Below are 21,642 nucleotides of genomic sequence, written 5' to 3'. Positions count from 1 at the left end.
GCCACGGCAAATTCTGAAAAAGGCCCATTTGTTTCTTTGACTTTCTAAATACGAATATGCCAAGAAGAACTTTATGGTTTGTTTAAATGTGCTTTTAAAATAGAGGTATTCATCAATTCCCCCTCTGAACTTGTGATCATTGGCCAATTTCCCCTCTCAACTCTCATAATTAGTCAATTTCCCCCCTCAACTTTAATTTGGCCAATTTCCCCCCTCAACTCTCATAATTAGTCAATTTGCACTCTACTGTTTTTTTTTTTTTTTTTCCATCTATTCTTTTTTTTTTCTTTCAATCTTTCTAATAACTTCCAACAAAGTACTAAAATTAACATAAACTCACCTGCATAATATAGGGTAAAATGTACAATAACATAATACAATTAGTATGTGATATGGGTTGATTATAAGAAAAAGTTATGAATCGGGTTTAAAGCATGTAGAAGAAGAAATAATAATCCTAAACTCATGGATCAGACCTATTTCAATAAAATGTGTTATTCTTAATAAGGAGTCGAAAATTATGAATTGACTAGCCATTTTTGCACTAAAGCTCGATTCTCCACAATTTACTTGAATTTAGCTTTCACTTTTATAAAGAAAATTGTATTCACATACAAAAATGTACACATCAATCCTTTTCGTTATCAATTTTGTATAGTAAAAAATCAAATAAAATTACTCCATACTGATTTGTTATGACTAATAATACTATCTATGATAAATTGTAAAATTCTAAATTTTAATCTATTTGTAATAGGATAAAGACATAGGAAAATGATTAACATACATTTTATTTAGTTTCTTACACACACTTGTTTAATTATGATCAAATTAAAAAATTAACAGTAGGGTGCAAAGTGACTAATTATGAGAGTTGAGGGGAGAAATTGGCCAAATTAAAGTTGAGGGGGGAAATTGACTAATTATGAGAGTTGAGGGGGGAAATTGGCCAAAATTAAAGTTGAGGGGAGAAATTGGCCAATAGTTAGAAGTTCAAGGGGAAATTGATAAATACCTCTTTAAAATAACTGAAAACACTTTTAGTGAAAATATTTTTTGAACAAATTCTTAGTAAAAATGCAAGTAAATATTGAAAAATCACTTAAAATGTTTCCTGAAAGAAGCACATAACTAGTGCTTCTTACATAAAACACTTAAAGGGCTTTTGGAACCCAAAAACAATTTCTCTAAAAACATTTTCAATCATTTTAAAAGCACATCCAAATAAGTTCTTAGTTTAATAGAAATCACTTATCACTTTAATTTAATAGAAATCACTTTTCACGAAACGCTTGTATGAAAGAAGTGTTTATCCCCTTTCACCATATAGACGTCCCAAGTACAAGTTCCCCATTCGATGATTAAAACGTAAATGCATGTACCCATCTTGCTAATTTATACCGACTTGTTGCCGGAAACACATCGCAAAAATGCTACCGACGGCAGTCAACGGTTGTTGCCGCCATCGATACAAACAAAATTTCTTTCGCCTATAAACTAATAGCCAACACAATAGGTAGTAGAGTCACAACTACAACATCTATAACCAACAGATTTCATGTCTTGTTTTAACCACATACATCAAAACACCGAAGCAAGCAACAGAAAATCCGACGTTATAACGCCTACTGAATATGTCCCGAAACAGACCAAGCACCAAAAAACAACCCGAGTTTTCTCGATAATTTAACAAACGCAATCCTTAAATGTATAATAACTAGGCAGTATCAAAAGCACACATACTGGCCATAACAAAGATAACCAAGGTTCTTAAAAACGAAAATTTTCAACAAGTTCACTCAGATATGATAAATCTTCGCAGATCTAACACACAAGGACGCCGCGAGGATGACTTGCCAGAGAATCAGGCACTACCAGACCGAGCCTGAAAATAGATCAAGTTTAAAGTAAGCATCAAAGGTATCAAATAAACGTGGTCTTTATTTCAAGAATGTGGTAAGCTTTTGAATTCAAAAGGATAGAGAAAAGATAGTTCGGGTACCCATCTACCACAAACAATCTACAACTCGAGGCAACTAAAAGCATAATTTATATTTTTTCTTCTGCTTTTTTTCTCCACAACTTAGCTTTTATTCATCCTTTTCTCTGTTCTTATGTGCACTTTGCTAGTTAGGATAACTAAGGATTATATGTTAGCAGCCGGCATACATCCATCATAAGTCAGACCCATGGAATCAGAAGTATGAGACACATGTTGCCCTAGGTCATTCTTTAAATCCTACCCTAAACCAAATATATCCTGGAACATCTTTTCTTTACTCAAATTACACTTTCAAGTTTTTAAATATCACATTTCTATGGTATGTGCCGCATGAACTCGTTTTATCAGAATATATTCCACTTACCGCTCGGGGTGATTCTGACCTGGACCTTGACCTTGACCTTGATATTGATCGTGGCCTGCAATAATATATACATGCATTAAATATTAGAAAGGGGAATTAGAGGATTAGAACCACCTAGCGGAAAATGTATTAACAAAGCCAAATACCTGGAAGATTTAACCGGCGATGGAGACCTAGATCTTGATACTGATCTTGATACTGATTTTGATACAGATCGGTCCAACGACTTGCTGCATGATACAGAACATCTCTCAAGATGTAGCACAAATGAAAGCAAAAAAAAAAATAGAAAACAGAGAAAGATAATGATAAAAGTTAATAAATAAAAGAATTGGGGTGGGTCCAGTACCTCCGATTCCTTCTCACACTTCGGCTTCTGCTACGACTTCGGCTTCTGCTACGACTCCTTGAGGGACTCCTATCGTAGTATTTAACCTGTACAGTTGATGCACAAACAAACATCACAATGTTTTCAGAGTGCCTCTAAGCCCAGCTATCACCATCATTACTGTAATGCATAAGTACATAAACTACTCTAGACCTCTCAAATACTTTGTTCCAGGATTACAAAATACAAACATATTTAACATAAATCAATGATTCACAATGGTACGGAAATATATAGCCCAAAGAAAGGACAGCAAGAGAAAACTTCCTTAAACGTAAAGGTTACCCGAATATGAGTCCTTGCCCAAGGATTTTTGAATTCAGTATCATCAAGCTTCCGGATCTGAAAAAAGATTAAAAAAAAAAAAAAAACGTGAGCTAGTGAATTAGGAGGAGCATAATAGCAGGATAAGGTCCAGTATTTCAAGTTTGTTTCAACAACTTACAGCATATTTCATGTCATCAGAATTTGTATAATCAACTAAGCCATAAGTCCCTGCATATAAAAAATTCCATTAGGTGAGATGATACAAATTTGAGAGCATATGCAAGATGAAGATCAGCTGTTTGGTACCAAGGTCTTTGATAAAATGATATGCTCTTTGGAGCGTAGACATTTTATTCTCTGATCCTTAGAATCTATACCTTCACTGTCACGAGAAACCTCAGCAAAACACACATCACCAGCTTTACGCATATGATCCTGAAATCAACAACCAGTAAGGTCGCCGGTATTGCACAAACGTTATTTGAATATAAAACTGCGAGTAAAAGTTTCCACACCTTCAAGTCTTGCCACGAGGCTGAAGAAGGGAGATTACGAACAATAACTGGACAAAATGAAATTGTGTGTCAAGCAGTAAACAACAGTTAAGAAAAAAATATAACTGAACCTTATGTAGAACATTGCAAAACATATCTAACTCATTAAAGTAATGTACTATCCTAGAAAATACACCTCGATATTCAGAATGACGTGAAACACCAAATCGGCCCCCACCACTGCCTCCGCCACTGCTACCTCGGTCATACCCACCACGACGATCACTTGAAGATGGGCCCCTACCACCATGGGCAAGTTCAACCTGTATTGAGGTTAAAGGAGACATTTATAAATGAAGCGATCAAAGACATGAAAGAAAAGAAAAAAAAAGATTGTTTTAGCAAGTAATAGGGATCTTTTAGTACCCTTAAACGGCACCCATCAAAGTTATACCCATCACGCCCCCTGATTGCATCTTCTGCATCCCGAGAACTCTCAAACTGAAAACCAAATACAGAGTATTGACCAGTCATCAGATAACAGGCTGTTGCAAAAACATAGTAATCCATAGGACCATAACAGAACCAACAGGGTAATGCATGCATCCAGCACATACAACCATTATAGGTACCTCAACAAAAGAATAACAAGGAGGACGCGGTGGAATCTTCAGTTCAATATCCACTATGCGGCCATACTGCAAAAGAAAATCCATTTTAGAATGATTATCATCAAAATACTTTTTACATCAGCAAATCACATGACTAGCACATGAATCATGATGAAAGTAAAGTGCAAACACTGAATTGGTTTTCTAATTTTCAACAAAAATTGACACTGCATATCATACACATACATTGAGCCATGTGCTGTTAAGTAAATTAATGTATTTTCATATGCATCAGAAAATCGAAAATAATTCAAAATGAATGAGATAAAGTTCAACAGAAGTGCAGGAAGCTTATATACAAAGAACAAGCAAAATTATAAGGGAAATTTCATGCAAACCTTGTAGAATAGATCTTCAACCTCCCATTCTTTTATATCTGAGGGAAGGTTGCCAACGTAGATCGTGCGAGAAAATCGGCCACTCATATTTGACAACAGAAGACTCCGGCTACAAACCTTTTACTGCAGTAAAAATAACAATTCCAGTAAATGTTTTGTCCAACAATTTTCAAAATAGAATGACACTAAAACTTTGGTATCCATTATTATTATCGTCCTGCATACACTCTGTTGACAATATGAAATGAAAAACAAAACCAAACATGAAGCAAACCAAGAGAGCAATCCTCGAGGTGAGCCGTGCTCCACAAGCTCCATTGCTCATTTGCTCCAAAGGTGCTCCAAAGCATTATTTATAGTGAAATAAAATTTGATCTCCTCATCCTCTCCAGAATTTTAGCAGATGTATAGATCTTCTGAGAGTGAGCAAGAATCTCCCATAATAAAAAATAATACCCATAAGTCCAAAATGATTTCTCCCACTCCCTCTCTATATCCCTATGTATGATTGCAAAGCTCATATTTGTCCAAGCGCTTGCCATCTATCATAAAGAAAGCATCTGTGTCATGAGATCAAGCAAGATTGACATATATCTATGAATTTACCTTACTCAGCCCTCTTTAACATAATTGAAAAACAAAAAACGAAAACCCTGGAAAACAAATTCATATCCCTTAGTTAACTTACTTTTACTAATTCTTGCAGCGTTGCATACATATATATATATATATATCATATCGAGGGTAGGGATGGAGACATGAGTCTTTAGGCTCACATAATTGATAAATCATACGGCCACATTATGGGTTTTAATTTTATCATAAAAAAACCTTGTCAAAAGATGCACTTTCCAGCTTCATGGATTCTGTTTCTTGACCCAACTTCTCATTGAATTACATGTAGTATAAGTTGTACTACTTGGAGCAATAATCAGAAAGCCCATCTTCCTGATTTATGCTGCAATAAAAAATACATAAACCCGGGAAACGGAACGGGAAATTATGAATAAGATGAAATTCATCAATCAAACAATAATACTTCACCTAGACATGTAAAGAACCCTGCTCGATGGAACTTCCCTAAATCTATCACCCATAGTAGCTGAACCTATAAGGTATCCATCTAATCTCTACTTCCATAATTACTGATTGAGACCCATAAATGAGGGGGCGACATTAACAACATCTCCTTCCACCACACATCCAAGAGTCCTCGGGCTAAAGACCAAGCCAGCACTAAACCCCTTTACCTAGTCGACTTGATAAGCGAACGCTATTCAATCATTCCAAAAATGTGTATCTGCTGACAAATTCATAATTACATGTAAAAAACACAAAATGAATTCGCATCGAAACAGCAGAAATCATAATTACTTTTTTTGTAAAACATATCCACAAAATAATTAGAGAATCGTATCCACAAAATAATATCGATTCAAAACTCAAACAAAATAATCAAAGATTCAAAACCTATTAGTCGAAGAAAGCCTAAACACAATCGCGCACAGTTTTTACAAGCAAGACATGAATCGAATACTCATTGAACAATGCCAGCGCCTAAGAAAACCTAGACATACAGTATAATTAAATCCCACAAAACCCCCAAATCAAAAACCCTAATTGCATTAATGCCCACAAATGGAAAGCGATGGGGGAAGCAGGACGAGTATCAAACCCGAGATTGATTGGAGAGCTTGAGCGCTGGAGCGCGTGCGGAGGGTAGCCAAAGAGCCTGAGATTTGGGCGCTAGGGTTCCGCTTTCGCTTCGTCGAGAAATGAGAAGGAGAAAATTGGGCGTAGGGCACAGGGGAATTGGAAACTGCAAGAGAGAGAGAGACGGAAGTCGATTTTCTGATTTGGTTGATCGGTGCGTGATTTGATCTTGCAAATTTAATCTACGGCTGGCGTGTATTTGGGCCTTGGGCCTCAGATCAAAATTGGAATGTTAGCTCTAATTTAGGAATCAAATCTGGGGAAGGCCATTGGGCCTTAAAATGAGATAAATTGTGTGACCCAGTTCAAAATTTAACGCTCGTTTGGATGTACTTTTGAAATGACTGAAAGCGCTTTAGTAAAAATATTTTTAGAACCAATCATTAGTAAATATGCAAGTAAATCATGGAAAAACACTTTAAGCGCTTTTGAAACCCAAAAATTTTCTCTAAAAGCTTTTTCAGTTATTTTAAAAGTACATCCAAACGAGCGCTAAATAAGATTTTGTTAAAAACACTTCTATTGTAAGGACATCGGATTATAGCGTGTTTACCGACTCAAAATGATGAAATTCATGAATCGGAGAAGTACAAAAGTAAGAATTAGAAAGTGACTCCTGGTTGGGGATTTGAACATAAAACTTAAGATACATGGGTAAATACTTTTAATCATTCGAGCTCCAAACTCCTTCTCAAATTTCCAAAATATTAAATGACAAATTATACTGTGAAACTGGCATACTGCTTATCCCGTCAACAAAAATTAAGACTTTGAAATAACACAACATGCTATTTTGCTTCCTCAACCTTTTTCTTGTTCTTCTGGTGAAGTTGGAACGTTTGTCAAAGTTTTTGACTTGTAAATTTCGTTTTCCTGATCATTAATTCTGTTAACTAAATTTGACCATATGAATAGTAGTATTAGTTCAATTGCTTTCTTCTTGTTTTGGCTAGCACTTTGGTCAAGTTCCCTATTTTTTCCAAGACCATCCACATTCCACGTACCTTGTGTTTGGCCGCAATTACAAATTAGCTATGAATCCATGCGTGCAAATTGGTGAGTGGGAGAGGATATTCAAATTGCTTGGTCCCATCAGGAATACTATTGACCTGCATACATATCAATGATATCATCCGATATGAGCAACGTTGAATAAGTCCCACCAAGTACATATATGGACCATTTTAGTAAGCATTGAGTATTTTAGTGTATAGTATCATCTGGAATATTTGATTAAACGGTTAGCCAGTGACAAACGCATTAAGGGACTTGGGTCGTCCTGGGACCAACTAGAAGTCTGAATAAATGGCTGGGAGGACCTTTGGGGTGCGTTTGGTACGCAGACGGAACGGAACGGGACGGGACGGGACGGGACGGGACGGGACGGGACGGGACGGAACGAAACGGAGGTTCGTGTTATGTTTGGTACGCGTAGGACGGAACGGTTTGGATTTCGTGTTAAATGACTAACTTAGCCTTGTTTGTACAATTGCTGAGTGCGAGTATGAACTCAAACAATCAGACCCCAGTTTTCGTTTTCCTTCGTTTTCTCGGCAACCAATCCAGTTTCAGATCTCGTCACCAGCAAACCCTCCAATCAATTTCAGATCTCGTCACCAGCAAACAATTACAAGAAGAAAAAAAAAACAGAAAAATCCCAAAATCAAACACAGAAAAATCCCAAAATCAAACACAGAAAAATCCCAAAATTCATTTCAATCAATTTCTGCAGCTTCGTCATCGTCCTCCCTGCAGCGTCGTCATCGTCTTCCCTGCAGCGTCGTCATCATCCTCCGTGCAGCGTCGTCGTCGTCGTCGGCCTACAGCGTCGTCATCGTCGTCGGCCTGCAGCGTCGTCATCGTCTTCCCTGCAGCGTCGTCATCATCCTCCGTGCAGCGTCGTCGTCGTCGTCGGCCTGGCTATGGTGACGGCGCCGGAGAAGAAGAGGGGTTGCTGGTGACGGCTCCATGGTGACGGCGCCGGAGAAGAAGAGGGTTTGCTGGTGACGGTGGTGACAACGCCGGAGAAGAAGAGGGGTTTGCTGGTGACGGTGGTGACGTCGTCGTCGTCGGATGGGTTTGCTGGGATTGGGTTACTGGGTTTGTGGTGGATGAAGAGGGAGGTTACGGGAAAGAAGGGATTGGGTTACTGGGTTTGTGGTAGAACAGAGGGAGGTTACGGGAGAGAAGGGAGGTAGACAATGTAATTAATGAAAAATAAAAGGGGTATTGTTGTCCAAAAAAAAAAAAAATTGTGTCCCACGGGATGGAAAAACCTGTTCCAGGGGGGGGAGGGGGAACCAAAATCTGACCCTTTTTCGTTCCGTGGGACGCGCGTTCCACACAATTTTAAGGCACCAAACGTGGGACGGAACGGTTCCGTCCCACTCTGTTCCGTCCCATCCCACGTACCAAACGCACCCTTGGAGACCATTTAAGTTTGGGCATGTGGTGGAGGAGAAGAGTGCAGCGGCGGACCACAGGTGCAGTATTATGTTTTTTTAAGACTTTGCCAAAATAACGTTGTTTTGAGTCAAGTCATTTAAAACAAAATCACTAAAAGCAAGTTTTCTTATTAAGCAACATGTGGGAGTTGGTAGTTTATCGATTAATTTTTTTTAATTTTATATTGGGATCAACCAATGTTAGAATTCTGGATCTGCCATTGCATCTAACTATTCATCATTCGAAACATGTCATGCACAGAAGTATAGAATAAATTTAACTACATATAAATTTTTGTGAATATGTATAGTATATGTTGATGCACGAAATCAGTGAGGACTTTGGTACAACAGAAAATGTTTAAGTTTGTGACCTTCACTAGATTGTTCCAGTTACTAGTGTGAATAAGTATGTAAATGGATAGGGACAGGGAAGCAAACACAAGATGTACGTGGTTCACCCAGATTGCCTACGTCCACGGAGTAGAGGAGTTTTCATTAATTGTGAAGGGTTTACACAAGTACATAGGTTCAAGTTCTCCTTTTGTAAGTACTGGTGAATGATTTAGTACAAATGACATTTGGAAATATTGTGAGAGAATGATCTCTATTTATAGAAGAGAGTTTCTTGTTTAATTCTGACATTGACACATGTCGTGTTATGATTGGCTTCTGATGTTAACACGTGTCGCGCTATGATTGGCTTCTGATGTCGACACGTGTCGCGCTGTGATTGGCATCTTGGTTGGAGGGAAACTCTTATGGGTCCTTGACGGTATAACGTTAACCGGTGCTCAGTAGTTTCGGGATTGGTCAAGTATGGTACAAACAGTATACACTGAAATTTTTGGTCGTTCGAATCTTGAACTGCAGATCCAACATTTCATTATTCTGATAACATGTCAGATATCGAAGCATAGTAAAATTTTCACTACATATTAGAATTTCCTAGTATGCAATTAGTGTATACTATACACGGAGATCTTTGACATTGGATGTTAAACCAAAAAATCCCCTTCCATGAACATTTTGACATGGACTGTTTGAATTGGCGGTCAGAGTGTCAAATTTTTTACGGATCTGGCTTCTCTGCCCTCCCAGTTCCCATACACTATCATCCCCTCATATTTGTACGGTCACGGTTAAATCACGTCAACATTTTATATCACTAGTGTTTTTTGTCTTATTATCTTTATAAAAAAATTAATATAAAATGTTGACATAGCTTAACCGTGATCGCATAAAATAGTAAGAGATGAGAGTATGAGAACTGAAAGGGCAGATAAGCTGGATCCATTTTTTACCCCTTTATTTTGCTTGTAGGGCAAGCTGATTTGAAATAACTGAGACTTGGGACAGAGTGCGAGGAAAAGTTACCCCTTGTTTACATATTTTTAGGTAACAAAAATTTACAGCCCCTTTTTCTAACATTTTGTTGGCTTGCTTTTATGGTGCAACATAGAAGCCATGCGTGAAGTGAAACTAGCGAGTCTTTGATCCATTTGAAGGGATAAGGATCCTCTTCAGAGTCATCATTTTATTATGTCCGTTTATCGTACACAGTTAATTTTCATCAGCAACTGTTTGTATTCAATTTTAAATAAAAAAAATTCAAATTGATTTCTAACTGCAAAAAAACAAAATGAAATTGTCCCCTTAATCTTCACAAAGAAAATCCGAACTATTCCCATTTGAAGGACTGTGTTGCTAGAGAAGCAACCTGACCGGCCACTTTTCAGTTATTGTCCATTAGCCTAAAACTGCATGCATTGGGAAATTGGAATATGCTGCCTACTCTCAAAAATGAACATTTGAGTAGACCTGTAAACGGGTCGGGTTTATTAGGTTTGAGTTGAGTTCAACCCGACCCGTTAAGTTAATGGGTCATCCGAACTCAACTCGTTAAGCTAACGGATCACCCTAACCTGACCCGTTAAGCTAACGGGTCATCCGTTAACACCCGTTAACAATTATTATTATTTTTTTTTTTGAATAAAGTTTATTTTTTGTTATTAAGATTTTACTAAAATTACTAAAATATCCTCAACTAACGGGTGTTAACGGGTTCTAACGGGTTGACCCAAAGTGACCCGTTATTTAACGGGTTATTAACGGGTTCACCCGTTAGCGACCCGACCTGTTAAGCATCCACCAAAATACAAATATTAACGGGTTGGGTCCAAAATGTCAGGCCTACATTTGAGCATCTCTAAAGGAGATGTTAAATTATAAGTGGAGATGTCATTGCATGTTTGATATAAAAAATCTTCTCAACTGAAGCGTTATTTGTTAACTAAATTTAAAGCGTTTGTGATTACGAGTCAAATTTGACATTAACGTCAAATTTATTTTTTGATTAGTTTAATAATTGGTCGCATATTCCACTAACTTTTCAACCAATAAGAATTTTGTTTCAACAACCTTTTAATAAATACTAACATTTAAAGCTTTACATTGATAAGAAAATAATATTTGACAGTTTGGTGGTTGTTGTCCTCTTTAGTTCTATCTTTTATTTATTTTTTTAATGGATATCATGAATTTGATAAATAAAAAATATCAAAATTTGTTGCTAAAACACTGCCAATTCCAACATTTGCTCACTGATTTTGCTATATTCAGTCTGGCTTTTCCTAGCCAAAAGATTTGGTTCGATTAGTTTTGGTTAATTTTGTTTCATGAGTGGATAACCTAGCATGGGATTAATTGGATGTCGCAATCAGATTCCTTGCATTAAAGAAATAAACATGAAAATTTTGGATTATGTGGCAACAACTAGCCATTGAAAATTTTTGGGGTCAAGATTATCTCCAGATCTTGTAGGCCAGAGCCGATTGATTGATAAATTCAGATCATTCATTTTAAATCATACAACTCCAATTAGTTCATCTCATTAGTCCACCTCATACAAACCAAAAATTAGAATTTCTTTCACTTAAACGGTCGAAATTTGTCGATTCATCGACTTTGAACTGCGAGATATGAAGATGTTCCGAATTTCAATTTTTGGACAATTGAAATCTTGGCAGAGCCCCGTCGGAATCGTCTGGTCCACCACCAAAATAAATACGGTTGATTTTTAGAAGTGGTGATTGCTATTTCACGAACAACGGATGGATCATTCGATTTAAAACGTGTTTTAAATCCCTATGTCCATAATTTGAAACATGTTTCTGTCCAAGTGAAAAAAAATTAAATTACTATTGCACACCATTTCTCCGTGCATACTATTTTTTAACCATCACATCGAATTCCGACAAAAAAAATTACTATTACATTGAAGAAATTAAGGGCTTGCTTACTTACGAACAAAATATAGAAATTAGAATCATTTTAATTTTTAAGTTTTTGTGTTTACTAATACGTAAGGAATCGAAAAAAGAAGAAGTTAGTTTCTCATTAAGATACGTGATTAAAAACCTGAAAATCATGAATCAATCATATAGGGATGCTAGCTAGTTCATCCAATTCAATTTCCTTACTTTCCATGTTCCTAAGTTCTCACATTCCTTTATCCTTTCATTCATGTTAAGTAAACATGTTCGTCCTAAATGAAATCAAGGGCAAGAATTAAGAAAAGGGTGTCCAAAAAGCAAAAAATAATAAGCGTAAATTCTTCCTCTTTCGAAACTAATGTTTTTAAATTGTTAAGCATAGCTTATTATCTACAAGTTCGATTCAAATAAATACCAAAAACAATATATGTTTGTGATGAGTTACTTGAAACGACCAAATTATCGTGAAACAAGGCTCATATCTTGAGAAAATACAAATTTTGGACCACAACTTGGATGAATGTGAACAAACTTGATGACATTGGGCAATATGACTATTTCCGAAAAGAACAGGGAAATGTTAAGCAAACACTTTTTCATATACACTCCTGTTTAGTTATGTTGGTTATTAATGTTTGTTTTATTTAATTTAATTATTAAAAATAAAGAGAGATAAGTACAGATTAAAAATAGTATTTAAAAATCAACACCCAAAAGGAAAAATAGTGTAAAATGTAAATAAAAAATGGCGTTTTAACAAAACGCTCACGGTACTGTTCACTTTTAACGAAAAAACCTATTCACTACACCTCTTATTTGTCATTTTTAATTAAAACTATTTTTTTTTAAACTTTTCGTTAGTTTTCCTGACATAAAATGATCTCATAATTCAAGGGCCACGAGGAAAAAGTGATGGATTAGTCTTGTAACTCCTTTATCTTTTGCAAAAAAAAGACGAAAAATAGAAAGACAAAGTTTGATGAAGGTTTGGGCGTGATTAACTGAGAGTTGATGTTGTTGTTATTGAATGCTGCCAAAAGGGGAAGGACCACTGTTCACAGAAACCGCCCTGTTCCATTGAGCGTTTATTTCACTTATCCATGAAATTATATTCTTGAATTTCAACAAAATTAACATTTTTTTTTTTTTTTTTTTTGGTTTTGGTTTTTTTTTTTTGTCCATTATTTTTTGTAATTGTTTAGGAAAATAAATTTGGAAGTGTGATGATACATGTTTTATTTTCTCTCTCTTTTAAGAGATTTTTTACTATGTCGGAATATGATTTAATATACCAATTACAGATTTAGGATTCATATCTTGGGTGGTTCCAGTGTTTTAAAGGTCTAAGTTTTTTTATATAGAAACAGAGCAGAAACGTGCAATTTTTTTCTTCAATTTATTCACTAAGACATTTCATCAAACACTTGATGAGTGGTATCGTGAGGATTTATCGAGTATTGTTCACGCAACATGTCAAGCAGGTATTACATCAAACATTTGGTAAGTACAAATAACACGAACAAAACATTCGGAGGGTCCTTGGAAGACCTTTACATGTATATTTTCTTTGGATGGTCCTAAGAACACCTAGGTCCCAATGTGCATCTGCCTCTGGTACTAAGCGTAATAATACAATTGATTGGAAACTTGAAAAAAAAAAAATTTGAGACTAATAATATTATGACACTATGGATACCTGGCCCTAGATACTAAAAAAATTCTCCTATTTTAGTGATCGGGGCCGGCTTGTTATTCTGTCTGGGAAGTGGAAACATCATCAAATTATAGGCATGTACTTTTTGTAAATTATACCATAATATATAATAAGAATAATTACTTGTTGGTTACAAAGACCATTGTTTCACCAACAAGTAATGAACAAATGAAACATGATTGTATGTTAAAACAAGCAAATTATGAGTGAAAGGCTTCTATGAATTATTTATAAGGAAAACTAATGAAAATGACTTGAAAACTTTGAGTTTTAACGATAAGGACAAAATAAAGGGTAAAGTGAATAGTATAATGATTGACTTTTTAGTGTAAAAATGTGATTTTTCGTTAAAGTAAACAGTACCATAAGCTTTTCGTTAAAGTTCCCTTATTTCTATAGATTTTCTCTCTTTTTTTTTGGTCCATATAGATTCTCTCTCTTTAATCGAAAGAAATGAATTATGTTTGGTGCACTTTTGTAAACATTTTTCTATGTTTTGGCAAATAGCTAATAAACTTCCTATAGCTAACTCCTTGGTTGATGATGTTTGTCATCAAATCTTCACATCAAGTGTCGCTTGTGATAGGGGTTGCTTGTCTAATCCGATACTAAGTTTAACTTAATACGGTAAAATAAGGTTGATGTCATCGTTACAATAATATTTTTTTAACAATTCAGACAAAGAGTTTTCCTGTTGCTAACCGCGTGAACCTAACCGACTTTCGTGTTATGTTCATTTTTGGAATCGTACGACACGCGTCACGTTTCTATTAGGTACACATTTTAATAGAGGTCATCTTCTTACAATATAAGCTATAATCTTCTAACCCTAAAAACTAGCCTGTATTTTCTCTCGCCTCATATCCACCGCTATACTCAAACACCTTTCCTCCTCTATCTAGGGTTGATGTTTGCTCTCCTCCTCGCCTCCTCAATGTCCTCTTCGAATTTTCCTTGTTTATCAAGACTCCCCATGTTATTATTTCTTCACTCTTCAGGTATTTATGAATTTGTGATTTTTTTTTTCCGGATAGTTTTCCTTTCTCGATTTGGTATAATTTACCTATTCAATGGGGTTGATTTATTTGTTGCTTGATTTCAATTTGAATTTATGCTTTTGTTTGGTTGTTTATGAACAATTATAGTGAAAATAATGACGGAGGAACGAGTTTGTAGTGCCGAGTTGTTTTCACATGATAATCCAATTTGGTTCAATCAACTTCTTGAGTGATGGAGTGGATTGTATGTTCTGATCGACCGACTTCAAATTTGAAACATCGACATTTGAGTAGGCCGGATCGTTTGGCGGATAGAGTCACAACCCTTTCCAACCTATTCACCCGACCTAGTGCTTTTCCAGGTACTATCCCCTATGTTTGGGTAAAAATTTCCCTAGTTCTAAGGAAGTTAGACCAAATTATGAAGAAATGAACTATACATTGTTAGATCAAGACGATTAGAAATTGTATTAAGCAAAGCAATAGTAGTTATTGTTTATTTATTATATTATACACACGTATTTGTAAAAATATTGCGATAAATAATAATAAATTTAAAACATATATGTGGCTTAATATCCTAATAGATGGAATATTAAATTTTCACTCATCGGGTTAAAATACTGCTCTCTTATATTATTGTATTAACTTTGAATGCTTCCCTTAATAATAATAAATTTAAAACAACAAAAAACTAATACTTGGATTCACAGGCGACATGGTCAAACTTTCACTTATTTTCTATTCAAACAAAACACATAAAAATTCAAAGTTTGTTTTAATCACCGAAAAAACTACGAAATCAAAAAGCAAACCACACCAAAACTCTTTCATATGCCTCCATTGTCAACGTCAACTTTCAAGCATATAAAAAACGTCGACGTCTTTCTGTATTCGATTTCTCAATTTTTTTCAACAATTAAACAATTATACTTTTGTGAGATGCTAAAACATAATGGTTAAAACATTTCTGCCATAACAACCGAGCTTTATTCTATTAAGTTAGGTTGAAAGTCGGTTATATGAATCTTAGAACGTCGTTACGTTCGATTTTACGTTAAGTTTCCTTTAACTTCAAGTATTATATATCTTTTCTTAAAGTTTCTTTCAAAATTTTCGTAAGTCTTTTTGTACTCTCTGTCAATAATTAAAAAACTTTTAATTATAAAGTATTATCAATTAAAAAGTATTATCACTTCTCCAAATTCAACGTTTCTATTTTTTTATTTCATTTTCCAAAGCCTTTTGTTTTGTTGCAACTAAAAAATTCAAGTCAACAAACTTCCTCTTAATTATTACGTAACAACCTCATTCAAAAAGATTATTCTTCTGACCAGAAAAATGCAAAAAACGTTGTGGGGGATGGATGCATATCCAAAACAATTTGTATGTGGTAAGTAAATAAACCCTACTTAATTTCCTTCCATAATATGCTCTCTCTAATCTTATCTCAATGGGCGAAAAAAAATTTTAGTGTGTCAAAAACACGAGTCAATATATCAGGTGATATAATATATTCATTTATTTATTTTTTTTAATTTCCAACAAATTATATTATGATATTTAATGTATCGGGCAGTGTTCCGACGCACTGCAAAAAACGCGTGTATATAGGTCACGCTTGCTTGATGCATGTCATCATTATAAAATTCTATATTTAATATAATATTTATGTTTGTGCAATTGTGTATAAATATTTATATGGGGGAAGTACAGAAAGGAAAACACATGGGTTATTGTGGAAATTAAAAAAATAAAAGGTAATTGGGTTGGTGGGTAATTTTTTTTCTTTCTAAATCATCTTTAATTTTTTATTCATCACCAAAAAATGTATCATAGTCATCGACATTTTGGTACGTTGTGAGAGAAGAGAAGGTCCAAAAGGGGTGCTCTCTCTCTCCTCTGCATAAAACGGACGATCCCAAGCACCAAAAACGAACACCCTTTTCCTCTCTCTCTCGGCGAGACTCTCATCGTCACTGAAATTTATAGTCTTTTAATATAAATAAGAGAAGAAGAAGAAAGATAAAAAAGGTAGTGCTCTGTTTTTTTACCATTTTCTTATCGAATTTGCAGACTTTTTTTTGCCCTTTTTGTTGCTTTTGAATTTTTAATCTCGTGTACTTAAGCGATCTTGAGGTGGGTTTGATTTCATTTCAATGGAGTTGGTCTAGAAAAATCCAGGTAAGTTTTTCCGGTGAAATTCATCATCTGGGTCTGTCTAGAAATTTTTTGTTCTTTGTTGGTGTGAAAAATGATTCCTTTTTTTTAAATTTTTTTATTTCTATGATCAGCAGTGTCGGGTAACAATTTTGCAGATAAATTTTGGAGAAGAATAAAGATTCAGTGTTTGAATCGAATAAAAGGGGTTGTTGTTCTTTGATCATGGCTGTTGCTGAGAATGCACCAAATTTCGACAACACAGCAGTGTCGTCAGACTCGAATGCACCGAACGATCTCGAAAACCGAAAACCCAGAATCGATTCCTCTGTGGTTCTGGGTGCCGAGCCCAATGTACAGTCCAACGGAGACGATCAGAATCCGGAGGGGAAGTTTCTAGAGCAGGAGAAAGTGACAACTTTCTCAGTCGCCACTAATAATCACAAGGCTCAATCGGGTCAGACCCCAAATGGGGTTGATTCCAATGGGGTCGATAACCATCAGACGGCGGAGGATATGTCTGATGGCTATGTGATTGATCAGAGGTCGAATGGGGAAGGGGATGAGAAATACAAGCGTGAAATGAGAGATTTGGAGGACTTGCTGTCTAAGTTGAATCCCATGGCTAAGGAGTTTGTGCCTCCTTCTCTTGTCAACAACAATGGCGGCTTTGATTTTGCTGGTGGGTTTGGATTTACTAACGGATTTATAATGCACACTAACTCTGGCAATGCCAATGGACTAATGGGTAGGAAGGTATGTGAGATTTTTGCATTTCCTTACTAAAGTTTAAATTTTTTATGTTTGGCTGCTGAGAAAATGCAGGTAATTAATTGATCAACAAAGTAGTGGTGTTTTCGTTTTGTTTGGTTGTTTTTCCTTGTGTTTGGTTTCTGAAAAATGAATGATACACTGATAGGTCATTGCATTATGAGGATTCATATGAAAATTTCGGTTTTTTTTTTTCGACTTTTAGTTATCTAGAAATTTCATTGATCAAGTACCAATACTTGTTTAATTTTGCTTTTCTTATTGTTTGTTTGCCTTCTTTTCGTCCACAGAAGAAGAATGGTTATAGTCAAGGTCGGCGTAGGAACTATTACAAATTGAATTTGGCTCAGAGGGAGGAAATGATTAGGAGGACTGTATATGTATCTGACATTGACCAACAGGTAATAGTTGCATTGTAGTTTGCTATCACATTTCAAAAATTTGTGTTGCAAATGCTAATCTTTGTATAACTGACATTCTGTTTACGTCGTATCAGGTTACTGAAGAGAACCTGGCTGCTCTCTTTCTTGGCTGTGGACAGGTAACCGAAGTTTTTACTTTTCTAGTCTGTTCGGGTTCAATATAGATAATGCTAGAATGGTGGATTATAATCTGAATTTCTCTATGGCTTCTTCCTAAAGGTTGTGGACTGTCGTGTCTGCGGTGATCCAAATTCAGTTCTTCGATTTGCCTTCATTGAGTTCACAGATGAAGGTATTATAAAATCTAACATGTTACATACTTTAAGTTCATTGATAAGTCTGGGTCTAGTTATGATGAATTAATGAATCTTTGTTTCAATGTGCTGATTCAACGATTTTTCCATTCTTGCAGAAGGTGCAAGGAATGCTCTAAGTCTGTCAGGAACGATGCTTGGCTACTACCCAGTAAAGGTGCTGCCTTCAAAAACTGCAATTGCACCTGTTAACCCAACATTTTTGCCAAGGGTGGGGACCATATTTTACCACTTGTCATCAACATTTTTCCCAAGAGTGTTAAAAAGTGATTCATTGAATTGCACTGATTTTACCTGTTCTTACTTGGGTTTCTTTTGTTATTATTTTATAGTGTGATGATGAGCGTGAGATGTGCTCAAGGACTATTTACTGTACAAATATTGACAAGAAGGTAATTCCAACTTTCTGATCACGTTTGGGTGTTTTAGGACAATAACTGGTGCACCTTTTCCTGAATTGTTTGTTTACTTGGTGCAGGTTACTCAAGCTGATGTCAAACTCTTTTTTGAAACACTTTGTGGAGAGGTTGGTGGTTCAGTCTATGACAAATTTTGATTACTGCTCGTTCTAAACTGCAACCTTATTGTATGGACTTTCTTCGGGTCGTATAGGTTCAGCGCCTGAGGCTGCTTGGAGACTTTCATCACTCCACTCGTATTGCTTTTGTTGAATTTACTGTGGTAAGTACCTAGTGTATGTAAGTTGGATTTTTAGCACACATAAGCCTCATTGTGTACTGTGCTTTGTGAGCGTGTATGCATGTATTCATCTCTTCTCTGGGGCAATTAGAGGTCAAAACCTATAGTTGATTTACAGTCCTACCTTTTCTCTTAAATACTTGTTAGTCTTCGATCAGCATTAGACAGACCTGTCTGATTTACTGTTCTGTATAAGTAGCTTTGAAATCTATTGTTTCACACTTTCACTACTGTTTTAAGATTTGGCTTTAGTTATCTGATTCGAATAGAACATCACAGTAAGCTTTACCCCTTGTACCACTGGTATTGTAGTAAACAGAAACTATGGCAATAAAACAACCACACACGCCCCTACCTTAGTGACTCTAAGTGTTTCTTAAACAAACAGACCAAGTAAAATGGACATGTTTGGAGGACCATAGTGATCAAGGGGAAGGAGCTGATAATTGGATAGGAGATGTTAACCTACATATCTGATCTACTCTCCAAACATGCTTGAAATGGAGTTGTATGGGCATGGCTAACACCGAATTGATGCAAATCATTGATGTGGTCTGTTGTTGCACATACGTATGTCCAAAATCACCCAGTCACCAAATATTTTGATTTAACTGGTGAAAGTTTCTTTGACATAATATTTTGAAGATCATAAATTATTTTGAACAAGGAAAATGGTCTTTCTGTTATTTTAAGTTGTTCATTTTTCTTTGTGAGAACGATTAGATTAAAAGTTGTCTATTAGTCTTCTCATCCTTTCTGTTGTGCTCTGTAACTTAGGTAGTGAAAATCTGAGAATGCTTCTTACTCTCTATGTTTTCACTATTGCAGGCTGAAAGCGCAATTGCGGCTCTTAACTGTAGTGGTGTGGTTATGGGATCGCTCCCGATAAGGTCAGTTTGGCAGAATGCTCGGCTTACCTCATTACCTCTCCCCGCATCCCCCACCTCCCACGCCTCAAATTTTCTTTTAGGATCAATTTACTTTGGACATCCTATTCATTCTTTTATGTATTATGCATGCAGGGTAAGCCCCTCAAAGACACCAGTTCGACCCCGTGCCCCTCGTTCTCCGCCGCAGTGAACCACCTCTTCATGCTTCCATGACTAATCTGCTGCTGATAGATATATCAACCGTATGCATACACAGAGACAAACATTTCGGCATATTGTGTTTATCCATGCTTTTGTCATGGTTACTGTTAGGTATCGTTGCGACCTACATGGGGTTATCTGTGGGTTTTATTTTAAACTTGTAGAGTTGGATGGAATTCTGAGGAGTTTAATGGTTTAATTTTACTGAACTTCGTTATGAAATCTAGAGGGATAATCCCGAAAATCTCGAATGCTTTGATGCTTCTCACGATCGGAAACCCTTTAGAGCTTGCCGGTCTTAACTTTTCGTGGTGCTCTTTTCTCGTTCTAATCTCACCCACATCTGGCTTTCTAGCTGCTCAGAGTTGGGGCGACATTTGAGATCTGTGATCCCAAATTTCCTCCCACATGATGGCTATGGAGCTAGGTTTTCTGGGAGAGACATACAGAGGCCACTGTGGTCGTATCTAAATCCAATAACACACTAACATGTGAAAAAAGTTCAACAAAAGATGGTGCGTTATTGGTTTTTATATCGCCCCAAAGGTTTCGCAGGTCTAAGTGAGACAATTGCCTAACTGACTGTATCTTCCATACGTTATGGTAGTCAATGAACACCTGTCACTTTCCCTCTCCTTTCGTCGAGATAAATTGTCTTGTACCTGGTTGTATATCTCTTCGTGTCTATTCTTCCTACTTGTCCTCTTCTACGACGCAAGGGTTTGTCAAACATTTCATTATTCAATATGGCTGGATGAAATTTTCACTCAGGTTTGATCATAGGACTCCAAATTTGATTGAGTAATGCCTTCAAGGAGCAACTCTACCGCAGAAAACTCGTATTTGAAAACAAAAACTGAAAATATCTATGAATTTCGTTATAAGTTCTCGAAAAAGAAAATTATATATCGTTATTGACAAAGAAAAAATGTATGAATGAATCAGGTAGCTAATAGAACAGTCTGTAACAGGGAATGTCTAATGCATCCCAACTTTATAATCTCACAAGGAACTTGCTACCGTACAATAGTCGATGAACTCTTCCCGGAGTAGGAGGCAGTTTTTGGCGTTTACCTGTGAAGGGGTCTGCTGGCATTGCATATATAAGAAGTATGCACTGCACTAGTTAGATTAGAGACCCAAGTTGCAAGTACCTGCGACTCTGAGTGAAGTAGTTGGAAGTGGTAAGCTCTCCAGTTTGTGTTTGGGTTTGGATGTTGTTGGACTATATTCTATGAGTGGTTTGATAACATTTCGTTTTCATTTTTCTCGTTGTTTTGATAAATTGATTACTACATGAAATCAAAATCGGAAAGTTACTTGGTTGAGTTTTCAAAATTGAAAACTAAAAATTAGTTGGTAAAAAAAAAAAAAAAAAACTGAAAACTGAAAACGAAATGTTATCGAACGGCCCCTAAATAACTCAAATCTATAGAGTTAGAAGATTCAAACTTAGTACAAGGCAACAAACACTCTGCCCTAACCAATTAACCTCACCCACATCTGTGTCAATTGGC

The 21,642-nt window shown here is 36.0% G+C and overlaps 2 protein-coding genes across 8 annotated transcripts; one reads left to right on the top strand and one right to left on the bottom strand.

Moving 5' to 3' along the window:
• Positions 1–1,520: 1,520 nt before the first annotated feature.
• LOC103444323 (serine/arginine-rich splicing factor SR34A) lies at positions 1,521–6,390 on the bottom strand. 3 transcript variants are annotated; one of them, XM_070820951.1, is made up of 14 exons: positions 6,200–6,390; positions 4,799–5,066; positions 4,525–4,647; positions 4,148–4,213; positions 3,942–4,016; positions 3,712–3,838; positions 3,537–3,583; positions 3,399–3,456; positions 3,200–3,249; positions 3,040–3,096; positions 2,716–2,801; positions 2,513–2,596; positions 2,367–2,421; positions 1,521–1,885 (listed from the first exon to the last, which is right to left on the bottom strand). In XM_070820951.1, exons 3-14 carry the CDS (start codon positions 4,609–4,611, stop codon positions 1,865–1,867), a joined length of 813 nt encoding a protein of 270 aa, XP_070677052.1. In that variant the 5' UTR covers positions 4,612–4,647; positions 4,799–5,066; positions 6,200–6,390; the 3' UTR covers positions 1,521–1,864. The 3 variants fall into 3 exon arrangements, with proteins under 3 accessions (XP_070677052.1, XP_070677053.1, XP_008381485.4); XM_070820952.1 differs by lacking the exon at positions 6,200–6,390 and adding an exon at positions 5,356–5,511; XM_008383263.4 differs by lacking the exon at positions 4,799–5,066.
• An 8,513-nt stretch (positions 6,391–14,903) lies between these two features.
• On the top strand, positions 14,904–20,347 carry LOC103444304 (polyadenylate-binding protein-interacting protein 12). 5 transcript variants are annotated; one of them, XM_070820949.1, is made up of 11 exons: positions 14,904–15,030; positions 16,987–17,584; positions 17,890–18,000; positions 18,096–18,140; positions 18,241–18,313; positions 18,434–18,546; positions 18,668–18,727; positions 18,814–18,861; positions 18,948–19,016; positions 19,863–19,924; positions 20,057–20,347. In XM_070820949.1, the coding sequence occupies exons 2-11, from the start codon at positions 17,054–17,056 to the stop codon at positions 20,112–20,114; spliced, it is 1,170 nt and encodes a 389-aa protein (XP_070677050.1). In that variant the 5' UTR covers positions 14,904–15,030; positions 16,987–17,053; the 3' UTR covers positions 20,115–20,347. The 5 variants fall into 5 exon arrangements, with proteins under 5 accessions (XP_070677050.1, XP_008381468.3, XP_028960645.1 ...); XM_008383246.4 differs by lacking the exon at positions 14,904–15,030 and adding an exon at positions 16,489–16,702; XM_029104812.2 differs by lacking the exon at positions 14,904–15,030 and adding an exon at positions 16,510–16,852.
• The last annotated feature ends 1,295 nt before the right edge of the window (positions 20,348–21,642 follow it).

The sequence above is a fragment of the Malus domestica genome, chromosome 01 (genome assembly GCF_042453785.1).
Source record: "Malus domestica chromosome 01, GDT2T_hap1".
Lineage (NCBI taxonomy): Eukaryota > Viridiplantae > Streptophyta > Magnoliopsida > Rosales > Rosaceae > Malus > Malus domestica.
This window is presented reverse-complemented; position numbering and strand designations above follow the sequence as displayed.